At 46.0% G+C, this 27,259-nt stretch overlaps 1 protein-coding gene across 1 annotated transcript in view; it reads left to right on the forward strand.

The window, feature by feature from the left end:
- The window catches only part of LOC124795686 (protein amnionless), a 119,947-nt gene that overhangs the window by 74,787 nt on the left and 17,901 nt on the right, over positions 1–27,259 (forward strand). Inside the window, exons 5-7 of the mRNA XM_047259766.1 lie at positions 2,412–2,630; positions 16,195–16,354; positions 22,844–23,006. Of these exons, the coding sequence (XP_047115722.1) occupies positions 2,412–2,630; positions 16,195–16,354; positions 22,844–23,006 (542 nt within the window). The remainder of the gene's footprint in view (positions 1–2,411; positions 2,631–16,194; positions 16,355–22,843; positions 23,007–27,259) is intronic.

The raw sequence follows: 27,259 nt of genomic DNA on the forward strand, positions 1-27,259 counted from the left end.
TGTCGATTCTGACATTTATCTTGGAATCAGTTGTCTTGCTGGGGCTTGTACAGAATAATTGTTACTTTGGGGATGAGAGTTGAAAATATATTGTTGTTGAACTGAAAAGATTCTACGAGTACATGATTTATTTCAAGAATAGAGAGTTTGTTAATATTATTCCCTTTAACCTGATACAGTCTTCAGAGAAGAACTAAACGGTGAGAGTGACGTAGCTGATGACCCAAAGAAGAGGATCGGCTGCAGGCACAAAGTATGAGTCGACTGGAAGAGACATATGAGTCGTGCAACCCAACACAGCTGTCTCTTGTCGTCCAAGAAAGCGATAGACTGTCTAACAGATACGTTCATCGTACGTCCCACATTGATTTCTACGGTTATTTCATGCAGTGTTGCGTGTTTGTTGTGACTGACAGCTCTAGGCAAAAACCGCTGCTCTCGGCTGTTAAGTGAAAGCCTTCGGTCACTGCATTGTCTGCGGTGAGAGGTAAAGCCTGAAGTATGGTATTCTCGGCACACTGTTGGCACTGTGGATCGCGGAATACTGAATTCCCTGACGATTTTCAAAATGGAATGTCCTATGCGTCTAGCTCAAAGTGCTGCTCTGCATGCATTGTCTTTTAATTCCTGTTGTGCGGCCTTAATCACGTCTGAAACCTTTTCACGTGAATCTCGTGAGTTCGAGGGTCACTCCAAAAGAAATGCACACAATTTTTGTAAAAATACAGTTTTCATTCTGCGTGTGTGAAAGTTTTACAGTGTATAGATAAATCCTTCCCGCTTGTTTTCAAACTTAGTTCAACCTGTTCCCGTGAGTGGCGCCGTCACAGCATGTATTCAAGATGGCTGCTACACTTTACGTTCGTCAGAAGCAACGTGCCGTCATAGAATTCCTGTGCTGTGAAAAGGAGACAGTGGGAAACATCCACAAGAGGTAGAAAAAGGTGTACAGAGATGTTGCTGTCGATCGCAGTACAGTTAGTTGGTGGGCAAGCAGGTTACGTGATGAAAGCGGGCACGGCAATATTAGGGATTTTCCTGGCAACGGCAGGTCTCGTACTGCACACATTCCAGACAATGTGCAGAGGGTTAACGAATTGGTGACTGCTGACAGACGCATCACAGTGAACGAATTGTCACCCAACGCTGGGATTGGGGAAGGAAGTGTTTGCAGCATACTGAAAGTGTTGGCGTTAAAAAAGGTTTGTGCCAGGTGGGTTCCTAGGATGCTGACAGTGGCTCACAAATAAAAAAGAAAAATGGTACGCAGCGAACATTTGGAACAGTACGAGAATGGTGGAGATGAATTTCTTGGAAGAATTGTGACAGGTGATTAAACATGGCTCCATCATTTTCCACCACAGATGGCGAGGCAGTCAATGGAGTGGCATCCTACAAATTCATCCAATAACAAAAAATTCAAAGCCACAACTTCTGCTGGAAAAATTATGGCTACAGTGTTTTTCGATTCGGAAGGACTCTTGCTTGTGGACATCATGCCATGTGGAACCACCATAAATTCTGATGCATATGTGACGACACTGAAGAAACTTCAATCTCGATTTAGTCGTGTTCGACCACATCGGCAAAAGCAGGATGTTTTGCTGTTGCACGACAATGCACAGCCACATGTCAGTCAAAAAACCATGGAAGCGATCACAAAACTCAGATGGACAACACTGAAACACCCGCCTTACAGTCCTGACCTGGCTCCATGTGACTATCATATCTTTGGGAAACTGAAAGACTTTCTTCGTGGAACAAGGTTTGAAGATGATGACTCCCTTGTGTACACTGCCAAACAGTGGCTCCAACAGGTTGGTCCAGAATTTTAGTGTGCGAGCACACAGACGCTGGTTCAAAGATGGCGTAAGGCAGTTGAGAGGGATGGAAATTATGTGGAGAAATGAAAATATTGTTCTTAAAGGATGTATCTACACACTGTAAAACTTTCAAACATGTAGAATAAAAGATGGATCTAAAAAAAATAGTGTCCATTTCTTTTGGAGTGACCCTCGTAAAAATGGCAGCTGCACCAATGCATTGGCCTTTTATGCCGTCCGCTGTGGCCGAGCGATTCTAGGCTCTACAGTCTGGAACCGCTCGACTGCTACGGTCGCAGGTTCGAATCCTGCCTCGGACATGGACGTGTGTGATGTCTGTAGGTTAGTTAGGTTTAAATAGTTCTAAGTCTAGGGTACTGATGACCTCAGAAGTCCCATAGTGGTCAGAGCCATTTGAACCATTTTTTGCCCTTTTATACCTTGTGTACGCGATACTACCGCCATGTGTATATGAGCTTGTCGCTACCCTACGACTCTTGTCACCTCAGTATAGGTGGATTTTCGTGTTAGTATTCCCCCTGGCAGTAGAGAATTCCAGGCATATTGTGAGTTCGACTGTGTTTGCAGGGGCATACCTGCTGCTGGACGTGGACATCGGCACGTTCTGGCTGCAGCGGCTGCGGCGCACGCTACCGCGCTTGCTGCCGGAGGGCGTGGTGCCCTGGGCGTCCAACGTGGACGTGGACGCCCACAGCCTGCTGGTGCAGGTCGTGCTGGCCGACGCTCAGGGGTTCTCCGGCGCCAGCGCCGACGCCGCCGAGGACCTGGCCGACGCCCTGCTCGCAGGTGCCCGTACAAACTAACTGCTCGCCACGCTTCCTGTTGTTTTTGGCCGGAAGCCTCTTCCCCAGGAATTACAGGAATTCGTTACGTACGGCCAACTTCGTATCAGAGATAGAAGTAAACTTGCATTCTCACTGTAAACCAACCAGCTTAACGCCCGCTGCATCGCATGCTCTGCACAGATATTTTTGTGTTGCTCTAATCGATTTTTTGTGTTGTTCACAAATTGCTACACCTTCACTCTAATTAAGGCCATAAAAGTGTAGTCTTTTCCAAATGTAATTCTGTCCAAACGGCGATTCTGGTAGCTGGAGCCACAAGGTTTTTGTTAATCATAACTTTTGCGTTTTTGTGGTGATACACTACTGGCCATTAAAATTGATACACCAAGAAGAGATGCAGATGATAAACGGGTATTCATTGGACAAATATATTATACTAGTTCTGACATATGATTACATTATTACGCAATTTGGGTGCATAGATCCTGAGAAATCAGTACCCAGAACAACCACCTCTGGCCGTAATAACGGCCTTGATACGCCTAGGCATTGAGTCAAACAGAGCTTGGATGGCGTGTACAGGTACAGCTGCCCATGCAGCTTCAACATGATACCACAGTTCATCAAGAGTAGTGACTGGCGTATTGTGACGAGCCAGTTGATCGGCCACCATTGACCAGACGTTTTCAATTGGTGAGAGATCTGGAGAATGTGCTGGCCAGGACAGCTGTCAAACATTTTCTGTATCCAGAAAGGCCTCTACAGGACCTGCAACATGCGGTCGTGCATTATCCTGCAAAAATGTAGGGTTTCGCTGGGATCGAAGGGTAGAGCTACATCTGCCGTCAATGCGAACAAGAGGTGACCGAGACGTTTAACCAATGGCACCCCATACCATCACGCCGGGTGATACGTCAGTATGGCGATGACGAATACACGCTTCCAATGTATGTTCACCGCGATGTCGCCAAACACGGATGCGACCATCACGGTGCTGTAAACAGAACCTGGATTCGTCCGAAAAAATGACGTTTTGCCATTCGTGCACCCAGGTTCGTCGTTGAGTACACCATCGCAGGCGCTACTGTCTGTGATGCAGCGTCAAGGGTAATCGCAGCCATGGTCTCCGAGCTGATAGCCCATGCTGCTGCAAACGTTGTCGAACTGTTCGTGCAAATGGTTGTTGTCTTGGAAATGTCCCCATGTGTTGACTCAGGGATCGAGACGTGGCTGCACGATCCGTTACAACCATGCGGATAAGATGCCTGTCATCTCGACTGATACGAGGCCGTTGGGATCCAGCACGGCGTTCCGTATTACCCTCCTGAACCCACCGATTCCATATTCTGCTAACCGTCATTGGATCTCGACCAACGCGAGCAGCAATGTCGCGATAGGATAATGCGCAATCGCGATAGGCTACAATCCGACTTTTATCAAAGTCGGAAACGTGGCGGTACGCCGCCTTACATGAGGCATCACCACAACGTTTCACCAGCGCCAACCTTGTGTGAATGCTCTGAAAAGCTAATCATCTGCATATCACAGCATCTTCTTCCTGTCGGTTAAATTTCGCGTCTGTAGCACGTCATCTTCGTGGTGTAGCAGTTTGAATGGCCGATAGTGTATTTCCATAGAAACTTTCACCCCCTAACACAAATTTCTGTATATTTAACTGAGAAATGAAATACCAGTTTTCATAGATTTAGCGTTTTTTTTAAATTTTAGGAAGTATTTTCTTAAAAATTTTCATTCCCTATTTCACACTCTCATGGGTTGAATTTACAAAAAACAGTCAAACGTGTATATTTTCCTGATAGGAATAGCAAATTTTCATAGATTTAGCGTTGAAAATGCTTTCATAATGAAATATTTTCACAAAGCATTTCATCCTCTATTCCACTCGCAAATGGAGCTGAATTTCCAAAACCACTGAAACAAGTATTTTATATTACTGAACGAGAAGTCATATACCAATTTTCATAGATGTAGCCGTAAAAATGCCTTAGTTATTCTTTAATAACGAATTATTTTCAAAAAAACCTTCACTATTGTACTCCTTAATGGCTGAATTTCCAAAGATCCTGAAACACACATTTTTTAATTTCTAACTGAGGAACCAGATACCAATTTTCGTAGTTTTGACTTCGAACTTCACCCCCTTGGGAGTGGAATTTGTAATAATCCCTTCTTAAACTATGCTTACAGTGTAAGATCCACATCCGCTGCAAATTTCAAGTTTCTATCCTTGGTGGTTTTGACTGGGCAGTGATAAGTCAGTCAGACATTGCCTTTTATACAATACATATACACTATTTGAGCAAAAGTATCCGGACACCACCAAAAACGTACGTTTTTCATATTGTGCTGCCATCAACTGCCACGTACTACATATCAGCGACTTCAGTAGTGATTAGACATCGTGAGAGAGCAGAATGGGGAGCTCCGCAGATCTCATGGACTTCCAACGTTGTCAGGTGACTGGGTGTCGCTTGTGTCATACGTCTGTACGCGAGCTATCCACACTCCTAAACATCCCTAGGTCCACTGTTTTCGATGTGATAGTGAAGTAGAAACGTGAAGGGACACGTACAAAAACATACAGGCCGACCTCATCTGTTGACTGACAGAGACCGCCGACAGTTGAAGAGGGTCATAATGTGTAATAGGCAGACATCCATCCAGATCATCACACAGGATCATCACACAGGATCCACTGCAAGTAGTGTAGTGCCACTGTGTAGTCCCAGCAGTAAAATTCGGAGGTGGTGGTGTTATGGTGCTGTCTTGTTTTTCATGGAGGGGGTTCGACCCCTTGTTGTTTTGCGTGGCACTATCACAGCACAGGCCTACATTCATGTTTTAATCACCTTCTTGCTTCCCACTGATGAAGAGCAATTTGAGGATGGCTATTGCATCTTTGGTTCAAATGGCTCTGAGCACTATGGGACTTAACAGCTGAGGTCATCAGTCCCAGCTGAGGTCATCAGTCCCCTAGAACTTAGAACTACTTAAACCTAACTAACCTAAGGACATCACACAACACCCAGTCATCACGAAGCAGAGAAAATTCCTAACCCCGCCGGGAATCGATCCCGGGAACCCGGGCGCGGGAAGCGAGAACGCTACCGCACGACCACGAGCTGCGGACGCTGTTGCATCTTTCAACACGATCGAGCACCTGTTCATAATGCACGGCCTGTGGCGGAGTGGTTAGACGACAATAATATCCCTGTAATGCACTGGCTGCACAGAGTCCTGACCTGAATCCAATAGAACATCCTTGGGATGTTTTGGAACGCCGACTTCGTGCCAGGCCTCACCGACTGACATCGATACCTCTCCTTAGTGCAACACTCCGTGAAGAATAGGGTGCCATTCCCCAATAAACCTTCCACACCAGATTGAACATATGCCTACGAGAGTGGAAGCTGTCATCAAGGTGGGCCAACACCATACTTAATTCCAGCATTACCGATGGAGGGCGCCACGAATTTGTAAGTCATTTTCAGCCAGGTTTCCGGATACTTTTGATCACATGGTGTAGATAGATAGCCGACGCTGTGTCTCCATTTGTGAGTTGGGCAATGCTGTTTGCATATGTTCTCTATTCTGCCAACATACCCGAAGGGTCATTACAAGCTTAGTCTTTGGTGCATTCTCACTTAACGGCAAGAAGGGCTGCCAGCGCGGTAAGATGACCGCCAAAGCGACGTACACCTCAGCGACGTCACCAAAATTTCGACCGCTACCTTGAGACACCGAAACATTGAAGAGCTTCCTCTTAGCGATAATCCGCGGTCAACATCAGCTGATTTTCTATGCCTACAAATCATGGCTCGTAGGTATCCTTTTTAGGGTCAGCTGGGAGGGCTGTTACTCAGACAGTAACTAAACGCCGCCAGACCTGCAGTTTGGCGTCTAGGCGTCCACTACGAGCAACGGGACCGTTTAGTACTACGCTGCGGATGAATTTTGAGTTGAAGAAAAACCAGAATGGAATGTGATCAGTGGTACCGGGTCCTCTTCACCGTTGAGTGCAACACTTTTCTGTCGCCTGATGATGATTGTGTAATGAAGGCATCATCGTATATAAGAGACAAGCAGGACTAAGGGTTCAGCGGGGAGGTGAGTCTGTCGTGGTCTGGGGCAACATCATGTGCGGATGGTCCCTTTATAGCCTAATGGGGGTTGCTTACCAGGCAGCTTTCTTATAAAGTATAGTTACATGTTGTCAAACCAGTCGACTGACTTTGTACCGTCAGCTCCCCTATATTTACGGCTGCGACATACTTTAGACGCCTTCTGTCCGACCATGGGAAACCCTTACTCAGGTTTTCTTAAGTCCTTTTACGCACTTTAAGAGCTAGCACAGATGACCAAGTAATAAAATGTGAACAGAAACATATTCTTCCAATGTTATACACGTAACACTTCTGCTACTTTCGTTGTATTTCTGCCACCTCACCAGCAAAGAGAGAAGTACCATTGTTCTTTTATTGTTTCTATGCTACTGCACACTTCGGTGAAAACTTTTTACCTGCGCACAAGGTTTCGCTATACAGGCTCATAATCATCTGGTAGTCCAACATCCACCGCTGCCATATCTCGTCCACCAAGCCTGCCGCCGACACCCCTGGGATCCCATGTTGTCTCCACCCACCAAGAATGATCTAAAAGATTCAGAAAACCTGCAGTTTATGGAACTAAACTGTAGAGGATGATTTTACAATGTTACAGAATGTCAAACGATGTACAGACAAATCTTAAAGGTACCGAAAAGTTATGAAAACTTTTTCACAAAATCACCGGCCGCGGTGGCCGAGCGGTTCTAGGCGTTTCAGTCCGGAGTCGCGCTGCTGCTACGGTCGCAGGTTCGAATCCTGCCTCGGGCATGGATGTGTGTGATGTCCTTAGGCTAGTTAGGATTGAGTAGTTCTAAGTCTAGGGGACTGATGACCTCAGATGTTAAGTTCCATAGTGCTTAGAGCCATTTGTTTCAGGTAAATCAATATTTATAGGGCTATGGCTACTTTTCCGTAGCTCATAAATGACAAGTCAGAAGAACATTACAATAATTCATTCATACATATAATGTTTGCATTGTTGAGATTTCGTGGAGTTGCTTCGTCCAAACGAAGCATGTTGGTCGCAAGTTCCGGGACTGCATCGAGAAAAAGCCAGTCATAGGTTTGAAAAGTGTACTCTCCCGGGCTTGGCCAGCAGAGCTTCTATGCGATTGTGGCGCAGCTTTGCTTGTACCTGTCTGCCACCTATTGTAAACACTAACCAAGAAGTCTTCGAAGCGGCTGCTTGTTTTGTCGTCCGCTCATGGCTGCACGTTCAGGCCACAGGCGACTTCCATAGACTGCGCTTGTTAACAAACAAATCTTTGACGTGATTTATTGACTAAACCATAGGGCAGTATTGTCTGTAAATTATTTGTACTTTCTTGTGACGTCGTTACTGGACACGTCGTAAAAACAGCCTGTATACATCGAGGTGACAAAAGTCATTGAACACTACCTAATATCATGTCGGACCTCTTTCTGCCCGGCGTAGCGCAGAACTCGACGTGGCATGGACTCAACAAGTCGCTGGAAGTGACCTGCAGAAATATTGAGCCACGCTGCCTCCGTAACTGTCCATGATTGCGAACGTGTTGCCGGTGCAGGATTTTGTGCGCGAAATGACCTCTCGATTATGTCCCATGAATGTTTGATGGGATTCATGTTGGTCTATATCGATGGCCAATCCATTTGCTCGAACTGTCCAGAATGTACTTCAACCAATTGCGGACACTTGTGGCCTAGTGACGTGGCGCACAGTCATCCATAAAAGTTCCATTTTTGTTTGAGAACATGAAGACCATGAACGGCTACAAAGGATCTCCAAGTATCCGATCATAACCATTTCCAGTCAATGACCCAGTCCAATTCATGTAGGCACGCCCACACCATTTATGGAGCCACCATCAGCTTGCACTGTGCCTTGTTGACAAATTGGGTATATAGCTTCGCGGGTTACGCGCCACACTCGAACCCTACCAATTGAAATCGGGACACATCTGACAGATGATGGTTTTCCAGTCGTCCAGGGGCCAGTCGATATGGTCACGAGCCGAGGAGCGGCGCTGTAGGTTATATCGTGCTGTTAGCAAAGGCACTCGCATCCGTCGTCTGCTGTCGTAGCCCATTAAACACAAATTTCGCCGCACTTTTTTAACGGATAAATTCGTCGTAAGTATCACATAGATTTCTGCGGTAATTTCACACGGTGTTGCTTGTCTGTTAAAGCTGACAACTCCAGGCAAACACCGCTGCTCTTGGTCGTTAAGTGAAGGTCGTCAGCCACTGCGTTATCTGTGGTGAGAGGTAATGCGTGAGATTTGGTATTCTAGGCACACTCTTGACGTAGATCTCGGAATGTTGAATTCCTTAACGATTTCCGAAATGGGATGTCCCATGGGTCTAGCTCTAACTAGTATTCCGCATTCAAAGTCTGTTAACTCTCGCCTTTCGGCCTCAATCAGATCAAAAACCTTTTCATATGAATCAGCTGAGTACCAGTGACAGCTCTGTCAATGCACTGCCCTTTTATACGTTGTGTACGCGACACTACCGCCCTCTGTATATGTGCAAATTGTGACTCCACGACTTTTGTCATCTGAGTATATACTCTCCAGAGAAGGAATATACAGATGGATGGAACGATGAGATCCTGCACTTAATGTGGTTCAAAAATACCCTGTAATCTTTATAGGACACGCTTTGCTTGGTCAGCCTATGCTGGCTATTTCAAATCCGATAGAGTCAGGCAGGCCACCTGTACTCTCACCCTACAGAACTCTGCACCCTACAGACAGCGACACATAGGCAGTCACGCCCATGGCGTCGTGTGACGTTGTCAGATCCCGTGGCCAGCGGCCCAGCTTTTAAGTCATCACAAGCAGCCTCTCTGCCCGTAAATCTTTCGTATGTGCAGAACCGGGAGAATCACCTTATTTCCTGCCTAGACCTGCATGGTTTGCTGTACTGGATTGATCTGACTTTTCCTTGTGACAGTCACGTGCTGTATCCCTGGACTTGACTTACAACGGCTAGGCTATTCTAAGTTGTCACCTTACTTTTTATACGTGTCTGCTCCATTTTGGGTGTAAACAGTGGTGTAATAAATTCCTTTTTTAAACGGACCTGTAACAAATAAGCATCATTAGTCAGCAAGAGAAGTCCCCTCTGAGTGCCGTCTACATCTACATCTACATCCATACTCCGCAAGCCATCTGACGGTGTGTGGCGGAGGGTACCTTGAGTACCTCTATAGGTTCTCCCTTCTATTGCAGTCTCATATTGTTCGTGGAAAGAAAGATTGTCGGTGTGCCTCTCTGATTTTATCCTCATGGTCTCTTCGCGAGATATACGTAGGAGGGAGCAATATACTGCTTGACTCCTCGGTGAAGGTATGTTCTCGAAACTTCAACAAAAGCCCGTACCGAGCTGCTGAGCATCTCTCTTGCCGAGTCTTCGACTGGAGTTTATCTACCATCTCCGTAACGCTTTCGCGATTACTAAATGATCCTGTAACGAAGCGCGCTGCTCTCCGTTGGATCTTCTCTATCTCTTCTATCAACCCTATCTGGTATGGATCCCACACCGGTGAGCAGTATTCAAGCAGTGGGCGAACAAGTGTACTGTAACCTACTTCCTTTGTTTTCGGACTGCATTTCCGTAGGATTCTTCCAATGAATCTCAGTTTGGCATCTGCTTTATCGACGATTAATTTTATATGGTCATTCCATTTTAAATCACTCCTAATGCCTACTCCCAGATAATTTATGGAATTAACTTCTTCCAGTTGGTGACCTGCTATATTGTAGGTAAATGATAAAGGATCTTTCTTTCTATGTATTCGCAGCACATTACACTTGTCTACATTGAGATTCAGTTGCCATTCCATGCACCATGCGTCAATTCGTTGCAGATCCTCCTGCATTTCAGTACAATTTTCCATTGTTACAACCTCTCGATATACCACAGCATCATCCGCAAAAAGCCTCAGTGAACTTCCGATGTCATCCACAAGGTCATTTATGTACATCGCGTTGTTCATTAAACGACTGTGGGGAACTGTATCAAACGCCTTGCGGAAATCAAGAAACACGGCATCTACCTGGGAACCCGTGTCTCGTGGACGAATAGCGCGAGCTGGGTTTCACACGAATGTGTTTTTCGAAACCCATGTTGATTCCTACAGAGTAGATTTCTAGTCTCCAGAAAAGTCATTATACTCGAACATAATACGTGTTCCAAAATTCTAAAACTGATCGACGTTAGAGATATAGGTCTATAGTCATGCACACCTGTTCGACGTCCCTTCTTGAAAACGGGGCCGCTGCAAGAAGGGAGGCAAGTTCCTTCGCGTACTCTGTGTAAAATCGAACTGGTATCCCATCAGGTCCAGCGGCCTTTACTCTTTTGAGCGATTTTAATTGTTTTTCTATCCCTCTGTCATCTATTTCGATATCTACCAATTTGTCATCTGTGCGACAATCTACAGAAGGAACTACAGTGCAGTCTTCCTCTATGAAACAGCTTTGGAAAAAGACATTTAGTATTTCGGCCTTTAGTCTGTCATCCTCTGTTTCAGTACCATTTTGGTCACAGAGTGTCTGGACATTTTGTTTTGATCCACCTACCGCTTTGACATAGACCAAAATTTCTTCCCATCCACAGCGTTGGCAGCACCTGTTCAGTGTTTCCATTTTTGCTCTGCACTGATCGCACAAGTGTCGCCGTACAACGGTACTAGTCAGCCAGTGTCCTATACGCCGTTGTGCTATGGGGGGAGGGGAGTTTCTTTTGTACTCATAGATCGAGAAGGCACGCCAACATTTATTGCAGTATGCACACAGCTTATCATTCCTCTTTCCTCGAGTGCTTCGAATGGCCACGAATCTAGTGTGCAGAATTTTACAGTAGCCTTATCTTAATTCCTTCTTCCATTTCAGGTGGTACTATGGGAAACATGTAGGTCGGGTAGTTACTGCACAAACTTCAAGACCTATTTTTCCTTTACGTAGAGGTATCTTCCTTAAGGACGCTATTATATAACGCTTAATTTTTTTGCAACTGCTGCTGTTTCTCTAACTGATTGCTTTGCTACGTGATTTACAGCATATGAAGCACTGGCGGAATATGCAGTATCCCAAGATAGCTCATTATATTCATTCTAGATCTAGAACTGCAGCAGTACTTTAAATTGGCATTTTATGTGGGTACGATATGCAGCCAGTCGCTTTTAGAACTCGATAAGATTTGTTGCACCACTAACCAGTGTTCTAGCCACAGCAGGCTCATAATCAGATAGCAGTATTACGGGAACATGCACTGTCCATCGCTTTACGATGCAGTCCGAAAATTTATTTTCAGTTCAGTGATGCAGTTTCCATCACGGTATTTCTATCTGTGTCGTAAGAACACCGACGACACAATTCCTAGATTTCATTAGTCGTAAAATAACACTGGCCGATGTTTGGGAAGAGGGCGGGGACATAAGGAAGGCTACTGATGTGTTGCAGGGCTGTCAGCACCCAAGCAGAAGACTATGAACGCTATGTTGGATTTGGGCAGCACAATAGAACGGCATTACCGGAGTACTGCTGCGATTGTGGGTAGCCTGTTAATTTTCAGAGACGATGAGTAGACAGGATCTGTATGTGCTAGACAGCAGTGGTTGTGCACCTGCAAATCAAGAGAGGCAACTGAAATCGTTAGGCACACTACATAGCGGCATTACAAGAGAAATGCCATGATTGTGGGCAGTCTATTAATTTTCAGAGAGGATGTGAAGACAGGATCTGTACTTGTTGGTTAGAAGTGGTTCTGGACAGGCAAATTATGAGAGGCAATTGAAATCCTTAGACAGCACTACATAGCGGCATTACCAGAGAAATGTCACGCGTGTGGGCAGCCTATTAATTCCAGAGAGGATGAGAACAGAGTACCTGTACTAGTAGTTAGCTGTGGCTGTGCACGTACAAATTAAATAGGCAATTGAAATCGTTAGGCAGCACAACATAGTGGCAATACCACAGATATGCCACGATTGTGGGCAGCCCATTAATTTTCAGAGAGGATGAGTACAGAGTACCTGTACTTGCTAGTTAGCAATAGTTGGGCACGTGTAAATTAGGAGAGGCAATTGAAATTGTTAGTGATCGGAAAAGAGCGTCATTAACAGAGCGCTGCAACGATTGTGGGCAGCCTGTTAACAGAGGATGAGTACAGAAGTCCTGTACTTCCTAGACAGCAGTGGTTGTGCGGAGCACTGCTGCTGTTGTGGACAGCTTGTTAATTTTCAGAGATTATGGGCACAAAGAACCTGTACTTGGTAGACAGCAGAGGTTGTGTTCATGGAGTTTAGGAGAGGCAATTGTAATCGTCAGGTAACAGAAAAGAACGGTACTAGAGCACTGTCACGGTTGTTGGCAGCCTATTCATTTTCAGAGAGGATGAGTACGAGGACTTGTACTTGCTAGATAGCAGTGGTTGTGCACGTGGAGATTAAGAGAGGCAACTGAAATCGTTAGGCAGCACATCGTAGTGGCATTACCAGAGCACTGCCACGATTGTGGACAACCTATTAGTTTTCAGGAAGGAGGAGTAGAAGGGAAGGGTACCTGCATGATGGGCTCTGAGCACTATGGGACTTAACTTCTGAGGTCATCAGTCCCCTAGAACGTAGAACTACTTAAACCTAACTAACCTAAGAACATCACACACATCCATGCCCGTGGCAGGATTCGAACCTGCGACCGTAGCGGTCGCGCGGTTCCAGACTGTAGCGCCTAGAACCGCTCGGCCATCCCGGCCGGCACCTGCGTGATGACACTGGTTGCGCTCTTGCTAATTAAGAGAGACAACAGAAATCTTTAAGCAGCTTAACAACATCGACGGAGAGGATGCTACAGGCTGCCGACATCCTGGTTGCTGGTCTTCCAAAATGACAGGCCGTGTGTGATCGAAGGCCAGTCGCGTCACCAGACGCTGCTGTGACCGGTCAAACAAACAGCATAGGCGGAACGAGCGTCGTTTCTCCTCTACTAACAGCAGGAAAACGCGGTGTACACAAGCTTATCGCCAATTCGCCTCGGGCAGTCAATAGCAATAGCCCGCATGTGCTACCTTCATGCTGTCTCTCGTAAGGCCGATCGATGATATTTTATAGTCAATAAAGTACAAGAACTGCGACGCTGGCGGTCTTGTGACATCGTTAGGAATGCAGGGGACTGAAGTAGTTACATTCCAGCTAGTTAGTCACTGCCCCGATGAATGTACATGCAACTGGCGGAACGTCACTTATTATAATTTTATCATTGTAAGTATTTTATAAGAAGTCACGACAGTCTCTCTCTCTCTCTCCCTCTCTCTCCTTCCCCCCCTCTCTCTCTCTCTCTCTCTCTCTCTCTCTCTCTCTCTCTCTCTCTCTCTCTGTGTGTGTGTGTGTGTGTGTGTGTGTGTGTGTGTGTGTGTGTGTTCGTGTGAGCACGAGCGCGCGAGCGCGCGCGGTTTGTCTCATGGCGGTTTCCCGCCAGATGCAAGTCTTTTTAGCTGACACCCTCTAGGGAGTTACGTGTCAGTGGCTATGAAATAATTAGGAAAATACATCACCGACTCACCGATCGAAGAAAATCCCCGACCCGTCCGGGAAGCGAACCGCGGCCCCTTCGGTTTGCATCCAGCCATGTTGTCGTCACGGCAGTACACCCGGAAGGATATTTATGAGACTGAAAACGGCCAAGAAAGGCTACATATTTATAAGAACGGTATTCTCAACCTTCTCTGCCAATCGCTGGAATGGATGAAGTACACTCCTGGAAATTGAAATAAGAACACCGTGAATTCATTGTCCCAGGAAGGGGAAACTTTATTGACACATTCCTGGGGTCAGATACATCACATGATCACAGTGACAGAACCACAGGCACATAGACACAGGCAACAGAGCATGCACAATGTCGGCACTAGTACAGTGTATATCCACCTTTCGCAGCAATGCAGGCTGCTGTTCTCCCATGGAGACGATCGTATAGATGCTGGATGTAGTCCTGTGGAACGGCTTGCCATGCCATTTCCACCTGGCGCCTCAGTTGGACCAGCGTTCGTGCTGGACGTGCAGACCGCGTGAGACGACGCTTCATCCAGTCCCAAACATGCTCAATGGGGGACAGATCCGGAGATCTTGCTGGCCAGGGTAGTTGACTTACACCTTCTAGAGCACGTTGGGTGGCACGGGATACATGCGGACGTGCATTGTCCTGTTGGAACAGCAAGTTCCCTTGCCGGTCTAGGAATGGTAGAACGATGGGTTCGATGACGGTTTGGATGTACCGTGCACTATTCAGTGTCCCCTCGACGATCACCAGTGGTGTACGGCCAGTGTAGGAGATCGCTCCCCACACCATGATGCCGGGTGTTGGCCCTGTGTGCCTCGGTCGTATGCAGTCCTGATTGTGGCGCTCACCTGCACGGCGCCAAACACGCATCCGACCATCATTGGCACCAAGGCAGAAGCGACTCTCATCGCTGAAGACGACACGTCTCCATTCGTCCCTCCATTCACGCCTGTCGCGACACCACTGGAGGCGGGCTGCACGATGTTGGGGCGTGAGAGGAAGACGGCCTAACGGTGTGCGAGACCGTAGCCCAGCTTCATGGAGACGGTTGCGAATGGTCCTCGCCGATACCCCAGGAGCAACAGTGTCCCTAATTTGCTGGGAAGTGGCGGTGCGGTCCCCTACGGCACTGCGTAGGATCCTACGGTCTTGGCGTGCATCCGTGCGTCGCTGCGGTCCGGTCCCAGGTCGACGGGCACGTGCACCTTCCGCCGACCACTGGCGACAACATCGATGTACTGTGGAGACCTCACGCTCCACGTGTTGAACGATTCGGCGATACGTCCACCCGGCCTCCCGCATGCCCACTATACGCCCTCGCTCAAAGTCCGTCAACTGCACATACGGTTCACGTCCACGCTGTCGCGGCATGCTACCAGTGTCAAAGACTGCGATGGAGCTCCGTATGCCACGGCAAACTGGCTGACACTGACGGCGGCGGTGCACAAATGCTGCGCAGCTAGCGCCATTCGACGGCCAACACCGCGGTTCCTGGTGTGTCCGCTGTGCCGTGCGTGTGATCATTGCTTGTACAGCCCTCTCGCAGTGTCCGGAGCAAGTATGGTGGGTCTGACACACCGGTGTCAATGTGTTCTTTTTTCCATTTCCAGGAGTGTATGAACTTGGAGTCCAGAAGGCAGGTATCGTTCGTTCCAAAGTGTACCAGAAATCGTCGTTGCTTGTACCCTGTTCTTTCAGTAAGTGCCGGAGCAGCCTCTCCAACACGACAAGTGAGGTCATCAGCGACATGTGATGTAGCGAGAACTAAACAGGATCAGGTACCTCTGTTAAAAAAAGGTGCGACTGATAGCCTTAGCATACGATCAGCCTGCAGCTGGGAAGGCGGGGCGTTCGTGACCTGATAAACTGTGGGGGGCTTCGCGTGTTGCAGATCCGAATCTGGGAGTGCTGGCGGCGTCGGTGCAGGCGTCGGGCCGCGAGCTGCGCGGCGGCGCCGCCCTGGCTCTATTCGCCTTCATGGTGGGCGCGCTCGCCGCCGTGCTGCTGCTCATGGCCGGGCTCTTCTTCCTCTTCGTCTACCGACACGGACAGTGAGTACCGGCGCTGCCGCACATATACTCCTAACACCCTCTTTGCACTGCATGCTCTCGCGAAGTAAGCTATCCCACAGCTGTTGTAGCTCGTCCTCGATATATTGGATTTTGGCACTGGGACAGAATTGACGTCCGAACTGGTCCCACCTACATCTACATCTAAATACTCCGCAATCCACCATACGGTGCGTGGCGGAGGGTACCTCCTACCACAACTAGCATCTTCTCTCCCCGTTCCACTCCCAAACAGAACGAGGGAAAAATGACTGCCTATATGCCTCTCTCTGTACGAGCCCTAATCTCTCTTATCTTATCTTTGTGGTCTTTCCGCGAAATGTAAGTTGGCGGCAGTAAAATTGTACTGCAGTCAGCCTCAAATGTGGGTTCTCTAAATTTCCTCAGTAGCGATTCACGAAAAGAACGCGTCATTTCCTCTAGAGACTCCCACCCGAGTTCCTGAAGCATTTCCGTAACACTCGTGTGATGGTCAAACCTAACAGTAACAAATCTAGCAGCCCGCCTCTGAATTGCTTCTATTTCCTCCCTCAATCCGACCTGATAGGGATCCCAAACGCTCGAGCAGTACTCAAGAATAGGTCGTATTAGTGTTTTATAAGTGGTTTCCTTTACAGATAAACCACATCTTCCCAAAATTCTAACGATGAACCGAAGACGACTATCCGCCTTCCCCACAACTGCCATTACATGCTTGTCCCACTTCATATCGCTCTGCAATGTTACGCCCAAATATTTAATCGACTAATGGAGTATTCAAACATTACGGGATTCTTTTTCCTATTCACCTGCATTAATTTACACTTATCTATATTTAGAGTTAGCTGCCATTCTTTACACCAATCACAAATCCTGTCCAAGTCATCTTGTATCCTCCTACAGTCACTCAACGACGACACCTTCCCGTACACCACAGCATCATCAGCAAACAGCCTCACATTGCTATCTACCCTATCCAAAAGATCATTTATGTAGATAGAAAACAACAGCGGACCTACCACACTTCCCTGGGGCATTCCAGATGACACCCTCACCTCCGATGAACACTCGCCATTGAGGACAACGTACTGGGTTCTATTACTTAAGAAGTCTTCGAGCCACTCACATACTTGGGAACCAATCCCATATGCTCGTACCTTAGTTAGGAGTCTGCAGTGGGGCACCGAGTCAAACGCTTGCCTACGTTCTGTCGGGGACAGAACTGGCGATCTCGCTGTCCGCTGGAGTACCTTAACAACCAACAGACAATTCATAGAGGTACGTGCCTTGTGTGGCCTAGTACTGTCCAGTGGAAAAATCGAATCATTGCACTGCCGCACGATAGGTAACATGTGAGGACTCAGGATATCCGTGACGTACGGTGTGCCGTCACCATTCCCTCAGTCACCACCAACCATGATCTAAAGTCAAGTGTCCCCATATCGTGACATTAGGAGTGTCCCTCCAAAAATGTAGGGACTACGATGAGCTTAGTGCACAATACGGCGATCCTCCCTGGTAGGGGTCAGACGCGGTCGACCAGAACCTTGACGACTACAACGCCTGCCCTGACGTTCCCATGCAGTCAAAATCGGGCCACTGTTATACCCGACTGCATCACGAATCTGGATATTGCAACGTTAGACTAGCGGGCCAAATGGAGACCCACAATGAGCTCACTTTCAAACTCTGTCAGGTGCTGACAACACTCACACGAGTACCTGTCCTCCTCTGTGATCACGCCACATCTGACGCTCTTCAAGGCCCTGACGTACCGTGCCAACATCGGTAACAACACTAAGCACGAACAACACTAATGCACTCCAGTGACCATTCCATCTGTTATAGAGAGCTGCAACTCTTATCATTTACAAGAAAAGCAGAAAATGATTGAGCTATTACAAAAGATATGTAGATAATATTGGATTGTTGCAGCTAGGATCTAATGACGACACTGATCTGTTAGCTCTTATGATGAACGAACTTTAGCCTAACATTCACTTCACCGTAGAACATCAGCAAAATATGCCCATTGATTTTCTTTGTTTATGCACTGCTAAAGTCAAAAGAAATCAATCGTTTTGAATTTATCGCAAACCTACAACAACTGATGTCATTATTTCTCAGAACTCTTGCGACCCAGAAAAGTAAAACAAAGCATTTTTCCAAGAAATGATAAGCAGCTGACTTAAATTAGGCCTTAATAATTCAGAAACTATAAAGAACTGAATATATTCCGTCAAACTGCCTCCCAGAACGACTATCATTTTTCCGTGGCAGTTCTGATAAGATACGTAATTATATAATTCTAAACTTGACGTTCTTCAAAATCGAGGCAACACAGTTAGTGACGATGCAGTACGCAAGGTAAAATTCATCTCATTTCACTTTTACGGGAAAGTTTCTTATGAACTCAGTGCATTGTTTCGCAGTGTTAATGTTAGAATTGTCTTCGAAACCGGTAACACACTAGTTCAGGTTGTACCAAACATTAATATTGAAAACAACAAATTTACAACTGAAACAAATACTAACAAAGAGATAGAGGGGCTGGCCAGTACTTACCTCAGCTCAGTACAGCCGATAGATACACACAAAACAGAACCGAAAATTTACGTTCCTACCTTTTGGAACAAATGTTCCTTCATCAGGGAGGAGAGAGGGGAAAGAAAGGGAAGAAGGGAAAGTGGATTCAGTTACTCACAACCCAGGTTATGAAGCAACAGGGAAAGGAAAACAGAGAGGGTAGCGAGAGTGGGGGCATGGTTGTCAGAGGGAAGCCAAAGATCAAGATGTACAGATGTGTACATTTTTGAGGAAATTGAAATCTATAATCATGTGTACCGCAATAAGAGCGATATTCTTAATGAACGAAAAAGCCTAAAACATTGTTTTCTGAATACCTTTCAGACTGTTTGCACAGCAGGCCCATTTCTTGTACACACAGACCATGCTCAGTTCCTTATGGCCACATGTTGTATCAACATCATGTCTGCATGCAGAGACATCCTCTGCTGTTTCCATTTGTTTACTGTCGTTGCTTTCCAAATGGAGGTTTCGTTCATCATAGCGTCTCTGAGCGTCATCTGTTGTGCTTTCTCTTTTCGTAATAATATTTTTACACGTCTTTTTATTATGCAACCTAGATCCTTGCCAGTATTTTAAATTCCAGTTTCTTTTTGTATTTAACTTTTAAAGCATTATGTCAGTTTTTATCTCATTACTTGCTTCTGCGTGCTTGCCTACCTGTCCCCTTCTTGTCCTGCTAGTAACTTTCGTCCCCCCTATTTACTTGCGATCTCCTTGCACGCCTTAGCAGTCTTCCTCTGAGGGCGCCTGACATATGTCGATTTCCTAGATAACTATAGTGTTTTTATGGTGTTTGCTACAAGCAATTTTGAGATAATTTAGTTTACATAACATATATTCATTTTAATAGTAGACGAGTTCACAACACGTTAGTTTTTAATTTATTTCTTTTATGAAGTGTACGGGCGAGTTCTTCTCAAAATTTATGTATTTGATTTGTTGTTGATGATTATTGCTACATTCTTCGCCATTTGACTGATTCTGTTGTACTCTTTTGTTTGATACTACGTAGATACCACTAATAATTGCCACAGACACCGAAACTCGTCGTGGTGTAAAATAAAAATAAAAATTGTGCAAACGCTGCCGAAATTTTCTTCAAAATTATTATCCCAGTTGCGGAACCATCACCAAGACGTTCCACATGCTGGTCACGGAATGTAATCACTGACATACTAGCCGACTGAGTGCATGTATACGAAGTGAGATTGACATCTGGCCATGTCTTCTGGGTGCTTAAAAAAGTAGTTATAATTCTTATAATTATTTATTTATACGGGGTGTAATGGGTAAAAGCGCAGACGTTTTTATGGGTGACTGAGAAAAGTGTACTGAACAAAATTACATCAGTATTCACTTCATTTGCGGACGATTAAAAATGGTTCAAATGGCTCTGAGCACTATGGGATTTAACATCTGTGGTCATCAGTCCCCTAGAACTTAGAACTACTTAAACCTAACTAACCTAAGGACATCACACACATCCATGACCGAGGCAGGATTCGAACCTGCGACCGTAGCAGTCGCGCGGTTCCGGACTGAGCGCCTAGAACCGCTAGACCACCGCGGCCGGCACGGACGGTTAAATGTAGCTATTAGGAGTAGTACGTTTTTAGATTGGTTAGTACTTCCAAGTACATATGGCAAGAGCAAACCATTAATGTTTATTTTCCCTTGGGCAGCATGTCATATTCTGAAGTGTGGACGTGTGGACGCAATACAGACAGCCTATACTGAGAGGTGTAGTCAACATAGTGGTGCAGTTAGAGCCGTGCAGAAAATATCATGTAGCAAAAGTATGTGCCGCACTTATGGTAAGACTGTTCAATGCAGAGGAAAGACAACCACACCGATGTGTGTACATATTAAGGTTGTTGTTGTTGTTGTTGTGGTCTTCAGTTCTGAGACTGGTTTGATGCAGCTCTCCATGCTACTCTATCCTGTGCAAGCTTCTTCATCTCCCAGTACCTACTGCAACCTACATCATTCTGAATCTGTTTAGTGTGTTCATCTCTTGGTCTCCCTCTACGATGTTTACCCTCCACGTTGCCCTCCAATACTAAACTGGTGATCCCTTGATGCCTCAGAACATGTCCTACCAACCGATCCCTTCTTCTAGTCAAGTTGTGCCACAAACTTCTCTTCTCCCCAATCCTATTCACTACCTCCTCATTAGTTATGTGATCTACCCACCTAATCTTCAACATTCTTCTGTAGCACCACATTACGAAAGCTTCTATTCTCTTCTTGTCCAAACTGTTTATTGTCCATGTTTCACTTCCAAACATGACTACACTCCATACAAATACTTTCAGAAACGAATTCCAGACACTTAAATCTATACTCGATGTTAACAAACTTCTCTTCTTCAGAAACGCTTTCCTTGCCATTGCCAGTCTACATTTTATATCCTCTCTACATCGACCATCATCAGTTATTTTGCTCCCCAATTAGCAAAACTCCTTTACTACTTTAAGTGTCTCATTTCCTAATCTAATTCCATCAGAATCACCTGACTTAATTCAACTACATTCCATTATCCTGGTTTTGCCTTTGTAGAGGTTCATCTTATACCCTCCTTTCAAGACACTGTCCATTCCGTTCAGCTGCTCTTCCAAGTCCTTTGCTGTCTCAGACAGAATTACAATGTCATCGAAGAACCTCAAAGTTTTTATTTCTTCTCCATGGATTTTAATACCTACCCCGAATTTTTCTTTTGTTTCCTTTACTGCTTGCTCAATATACAGATTGAATAACATCCGGGATAGGCTACAACCCTGTCTCACTCCCTTCCCAACCACTGCTTCCCTTTCATATCCCTCGACTCTTATAACTGCCATCTGGTTTCTGTACAAATTGTAAATAGGCTTTCGCTCCCTGTATTTTACCCCTGCCACCTTGAGAATTTGAAAGAGAGTATTCCAATCAACATTGTCAAAAGCTTTCTGTAAGTCTACAAATGCTAGAATCGTAGGTTTGCCTTTCCTTAATCTAGCTTCCAAGATAAATCGTAGGATCAGTATTGCCTCATGTGTTCCAATATTTCTACGGAATCCAAACTGATCTTCCCCGAGGTCAGCTTCTACCAGTTTTTCCATTCGTATGCAAAGAATTCGCATTAGTATTTTGCAGCTGTGACTTATTAAACTGATAGTTCGGTAATTTTCACATCTGTCAGCACCTCCTTTCTTTGGGATTGGAATTATTATATTCTTCTTGAAGTCTGAGGGTATTTCGCTTGTCTCATACATCTTGCTCACCAGATGGTAGAGTTTTGTGAGGACTGGCTCTCCCAAACCCGTCAGTAGTTCTAATGGAATGTTGTCTACTCCCGGGGCCTTGTTTCTACTCAGGTATCGAGTATAAAATGTTTGAACTTATAATCGTTATACCCTGTATGCAGTGGTTGATTCTGCGAATTGATGTATAATTTGAATTATCCAACATTCTAAAGTTGTCCTTTGTGATGGAATTTATGGAACACATTGTGTGAATGAAGAAGATGCGTTATTTCACATTATATTGTGCAGTGACACATCTATCATAGCCAAAGACACGCACACAAGTGCTGCCACCAGCAAACCTAGTGTGTAAGTACATATATGTTTTATAATATACAGATATTCCGAATATTTAATGCCACACTTATTATGGTGAACATGGTGTGTTGTCTGAACGTGGTAGACCGGAGGGCAATGGTTCACATACATGCCTCTCATTATTTCCGTAATGATACCTCATTTGAGTGACTACGTTTCTTACTGCTTTCTTCGTGGTTACACTTTCTTACCCCAAACAAAAGTTCATGTTAGTACCTCATCAGCTAGGGATGGGGACTTTATGAGCGCCTATCCCTCAGTACGTCTGCGACGAGCTGTTTATGGAGGACTCGCGCTGTTGCAGGTCTCTGCAAGGAGACGGCCGGCCATTCGTGTTCGCTCGCTTCGAGAATACGGACCAGGAGGACAGCCACGTCTCTGTGGTGGCACCGCCGCCCCCAGAGAAGGCCTTCGACAACCCCATGTACGGCAAGGGCGCCGCCGGCGGGGACACTGCCGTGTCACAGGTATTTTTGTGGCCAACTTATCGATTTACAAGACTGTGCAATAACACGGTGAGGATTATACAGCTACGTCCCATACAGCAAACATTAGATTTTAAACAGGCAAACGAAAAAAGACTTTAAAATGGACCTTTTGTAAGTCGTGGATAAAATTATACAACGAAGCAACGGGATTGTGTTAACATTTTGTCATAGCTTCTAAGAAAGCATTTGACTTGGATACACCAAAATCTGTACTAACAGCATTTGAGAAAGACTGAACTGATGAGGCCTACGATAACATACTAAATTATATCCAAATTTGAACTACATTTTCTATTTTAATCCATCAGGATAGTAAAAAATTCAAAACTGAAGATGATTCAGCAAAGGAGACCTCATATCACGAGAACTATTCTCAGCATTATTACAATAAATAAAACGAAAAAGGAATGCATATGGTGTACCATATACCATCTTACGGTTCCTGATGGTATTGAGTGATTTGCCTGTAGCGCAGATAATTTCTAGAATAAATTTCTAACAATTCAAGTTTGACAGTAGACCTCAAACAGAAAAAAGATAAAAATAATTATAGTGACGGTTTTAGTGGGGTTGGGTTCGGACTGGGGTTGTGCAGATGTGGACTTACTTTGGCAAACAATATTAATTAAACCTAAAATACCTTCCCCAGCAATTAACAAAACACCAAGTTGACAAACTGAATTTTAGTATGTGGCCCAGTCATAGTTCCTGAAGCATGGGCGACAGATTAATACAATAAACGAATAAGAATTTGTTTAGCACAATGATGAAACAGTTTCAAATTAACACCGCCCCAATAATACTAAACTGTGTGGCAACAACAAGAACTCAGACAGTTCTCAATATTCGCCCTTTTGGCAAAAAAAAAGAAAAAATGAAATAATTACGAAATGAAAACAGCTTCCATACAGAACCACTTAAAAAAAACCAGTAGATCAGAAAAACAGCCCTCAGATTTAATTTGGATTACATACGTTAAGACTTGAAAACCCGCCAGGTTAGCCGAGAGTGCTACTGCGCTGCTTCCTGGACGCGGGTAGGCGCGCCGGCCCCGGATCGAATCCTCCCGGCGGATTACCGATGTCGGCTGGTGTGTCGGCCAGCCTGGATGTGGTTTTTAGGCGGTTTTCCACGTCCCGCTAGGTGAATACCGGGCTGGTCCCCACGTTCCGCCTCAGTTACACGACTCGCAGGCATCTGAACACGTTCGCACTATCCCATGGATTACACTAGACGCAGACAGCTGGGTTACACTAATTCTGTCCTGGGAGGTACGGGGTGACGGCAGGAAGGGCATCCGCCCACCCCTTCAAAACCAACCTTGCCAATCCGTTCCCAACCCTGCCGACCCTGCGCAACCGCGGGACAAGGCACCAGCAAAAGAAAGAAAGACATACGTTAAGACTTGAGCTAGATCTACCAACCACGACCTTCACCGCTGCCACTATTAGCAACACTACTACGAAACAACTGAATATTATCTAGGCAAAGTTGACAATTACAATTCTCTGTACAACAGCATATAGAATTCTGGTTACACTCACAGCATAATAACAACAGACGGGTAAACAAAACTCTCGTTCCGAGGAAACAACCGTACACCCAGTGCACAAGCAAGCACAGTAAGCTCAACACACCACAATGAGCACACGGCCCTGTCATGTGGAACGTGACTGGGAAATCGTTACACCCGGTGTACTCTGCTTATACCCTTTACTGTACACTAAATACCGTGTGAATGAACTCAACCGACCAATATTCGACTGTCGGTCACCAAAGCACACTGTCAATGTTCCTCTTGTAATACGGAAAGCCCCTGTCTGCTTATCATCTGACATCGCCGACCTCTCACCCGGGAAGGACACCAACCGCCCCCCTGGCCTGTTGAGTCCATACTCTGCGGCCGAGCACAAAGTCAATCATTAGTGGAGTCCCAGTCTCGGCTCCTCGGCACACCAGCTGAGCAGTAGGCTGCGTATTCGTTGGCTGTCCACCGAATGATTGTGTGTACTTCCTCTCTAACCGCTGCTACTCGGCCACCGCGATGCCTTCGGCTTGCTACGCTGCTTCAGACGAGTCGGGTCAATGCCTCAACTCAGTCAGACTCAGCGCCATCCCGCGACTCGTCAGCCCATCGAAGCACGGCTACCAGTAGAGGCTTTCCTTGATGTCTCCGTATCGCCCTCTTTGCTGCCCACATCTCCAGGCACAGCCCGGCTCACGAACCCCGGTCGCCGCCACCCAGAACAGGCACGCCCGGCGTTGACTGTTGGCTGCCCGACCACTCCCTGTGGCCACGGCTCTGACTTCCGGATGACGTTTTCTCGTTGTGTCCAGAGTACTTCCGTCTCCCGCCGTTCGACGTCAACCCGGAATGGCAGTAGCTGCAGCTCAAAAGGCTGTTGATCCCACCCTTCGGCCAAAGACGTGCGCCAGATCAGCACTACTGTGATCGGCCGGACGAGCAAGAAGTACAGCATGCCTCGAATCTAACTAATATATCGAAAATAAAACAGCACAAGTTTGCAATGAATTCGTAGCACCAGTGGTTGATTTTGTGTATGCAGAACAGCTAAGAAAACGATTATGGGCAGCTAAAGAAATAAACACGAGAGTAAAACTGGTTAGTATTGTTTTTTGTAAACTACATACGATTTTCAAATGTAAGCCTCCGGTATGCCTCAGAAGGGACGTTTACAATGAGTGTGGTTTGCAGACTATTTGGTCGGGGAGAAGAAGGGACCATGACCACAGGGCATCAAAGGTAAAAGACCTAACAGAAGATGGGCAGATACCTTGGAAAACATTTAGGAGGTACATGGATAATTAGAGCTCATCCTTATGCGTGGAAGAGTCTAGAGGAACTTATATCCGGTAGGGGATGTAAAAATGATTTTTTTTTTATTGAATACTATGGCTAGGGCCCCCCCGTCGGGCAGACTGTTCGCCGGGTGCCGGTCTTTCAATTTGACGCCACGTCGGCGACCTGCAATTGATGAGGATGATAGGATGATAATGAGGACAACACAACACCCAGTCCCTCGGCGGAGAAAACTCCCGGACCCAGTCGGGAATTGAATCCGGGCCCAGAGGATTGGCAATCCGTCACGCTGACCATTCAACTAGCGGGGGCGGACTAAAATAAATGATGAGCAAACGACTATACCAGTCGACCACAATGCTATTTCATCTAAGAGCGAGGTTGCTTAAGTCTGCTCATGTGTTTACCAGTGCACTTGAAGTCCATCAGCCGGCCGCCGTGGCCGAGCGGTTCTAGGCGCTTCAGTCCGGAGCCACGCGGCTGCTACGGTCGCAGGTTCGAATCCTGCCTCGGGCATGGATGTGTGTGATGTCCTTAGGTTAGTTAGGTGTAAGTAGTTCTAAGTCTAGGGGACTGATGACCTCAGATGTTAAGTTCCATAGTGCTTACAGCCATTTGAACCATTTTGAAGTCCATCAGACTGACGTCTACTATACTTTTGAAGTCCATCAGATTGACGTCTACTATACTAACAGACAACTTTCTCGTGAAGCTGATCGGATTTCCATAGTGTATTCGTCAGTCCAAAAAACGGGTACGTTTTTTTTTACTATAACGTCACCGCGTGTCTCCGATAACGTCCATGGAACGCCAAGTGCATTGGCACCGTGGTTCAGTAGTACAAGCAAAGGAGATCATAGATGCAAACACAAGTAATTGTAGATGAAAACAATATGAACTAACGAAACGGAGTACACAAACAGCAGAAATAAAAGATGAGAAAAATCCATATCAAATAAAGACAGATTTCAAACTGACAGTACAGCACTAAATTTTGGTGCATGGATAGTTCTTTCATTCGCTTTCAGCAGATGGTTGATTGTGTAAGGTTCGTGCAGCCTGCGGCAGACAAGGTGGGTTGCTCTTTGAGGCCCCCAACAGCTACCGGGTGACTCTCCAGTGATGTTTGTCCGCTGCTCCAGGTTTTCCTTGGACCATGTCACTCCAACCCTCCATACGTTCAGTGTCATCCACGTCCCATAGGGTATATCGTGGCCAGCATGAAGTTCCCATTGATATCCTCAGACCAACATCCAGTAGCTATATTTCGCCACAGCTCGATGCAACGACATCTGTGATGTAAAGGACTAGCCTCCGCAATCTTCAGGATTTCTTTTTCAGCACTTAGGCGGATGCCTAAAGTAAGTTTTTCTGCTTTTTCATGTCGATCTCTCGCACTGTTCTTCTGCGG

Source organism: Schistocerca piceifrons, chromosome 4, assembly GCF_021461385.2.
Source record: "Schistocerca piceifrons isolate TAMUIC-IGC-003096 chromosome 4, iqSchPice1.1, whole genome shotgun sequence".
Lineage (NCBI taxonomy): Eukaryota > Metazoa > Arthropoda > Insecta > Orthoptera > Acrididae > Schistocerca > Schistocerca piceifrons.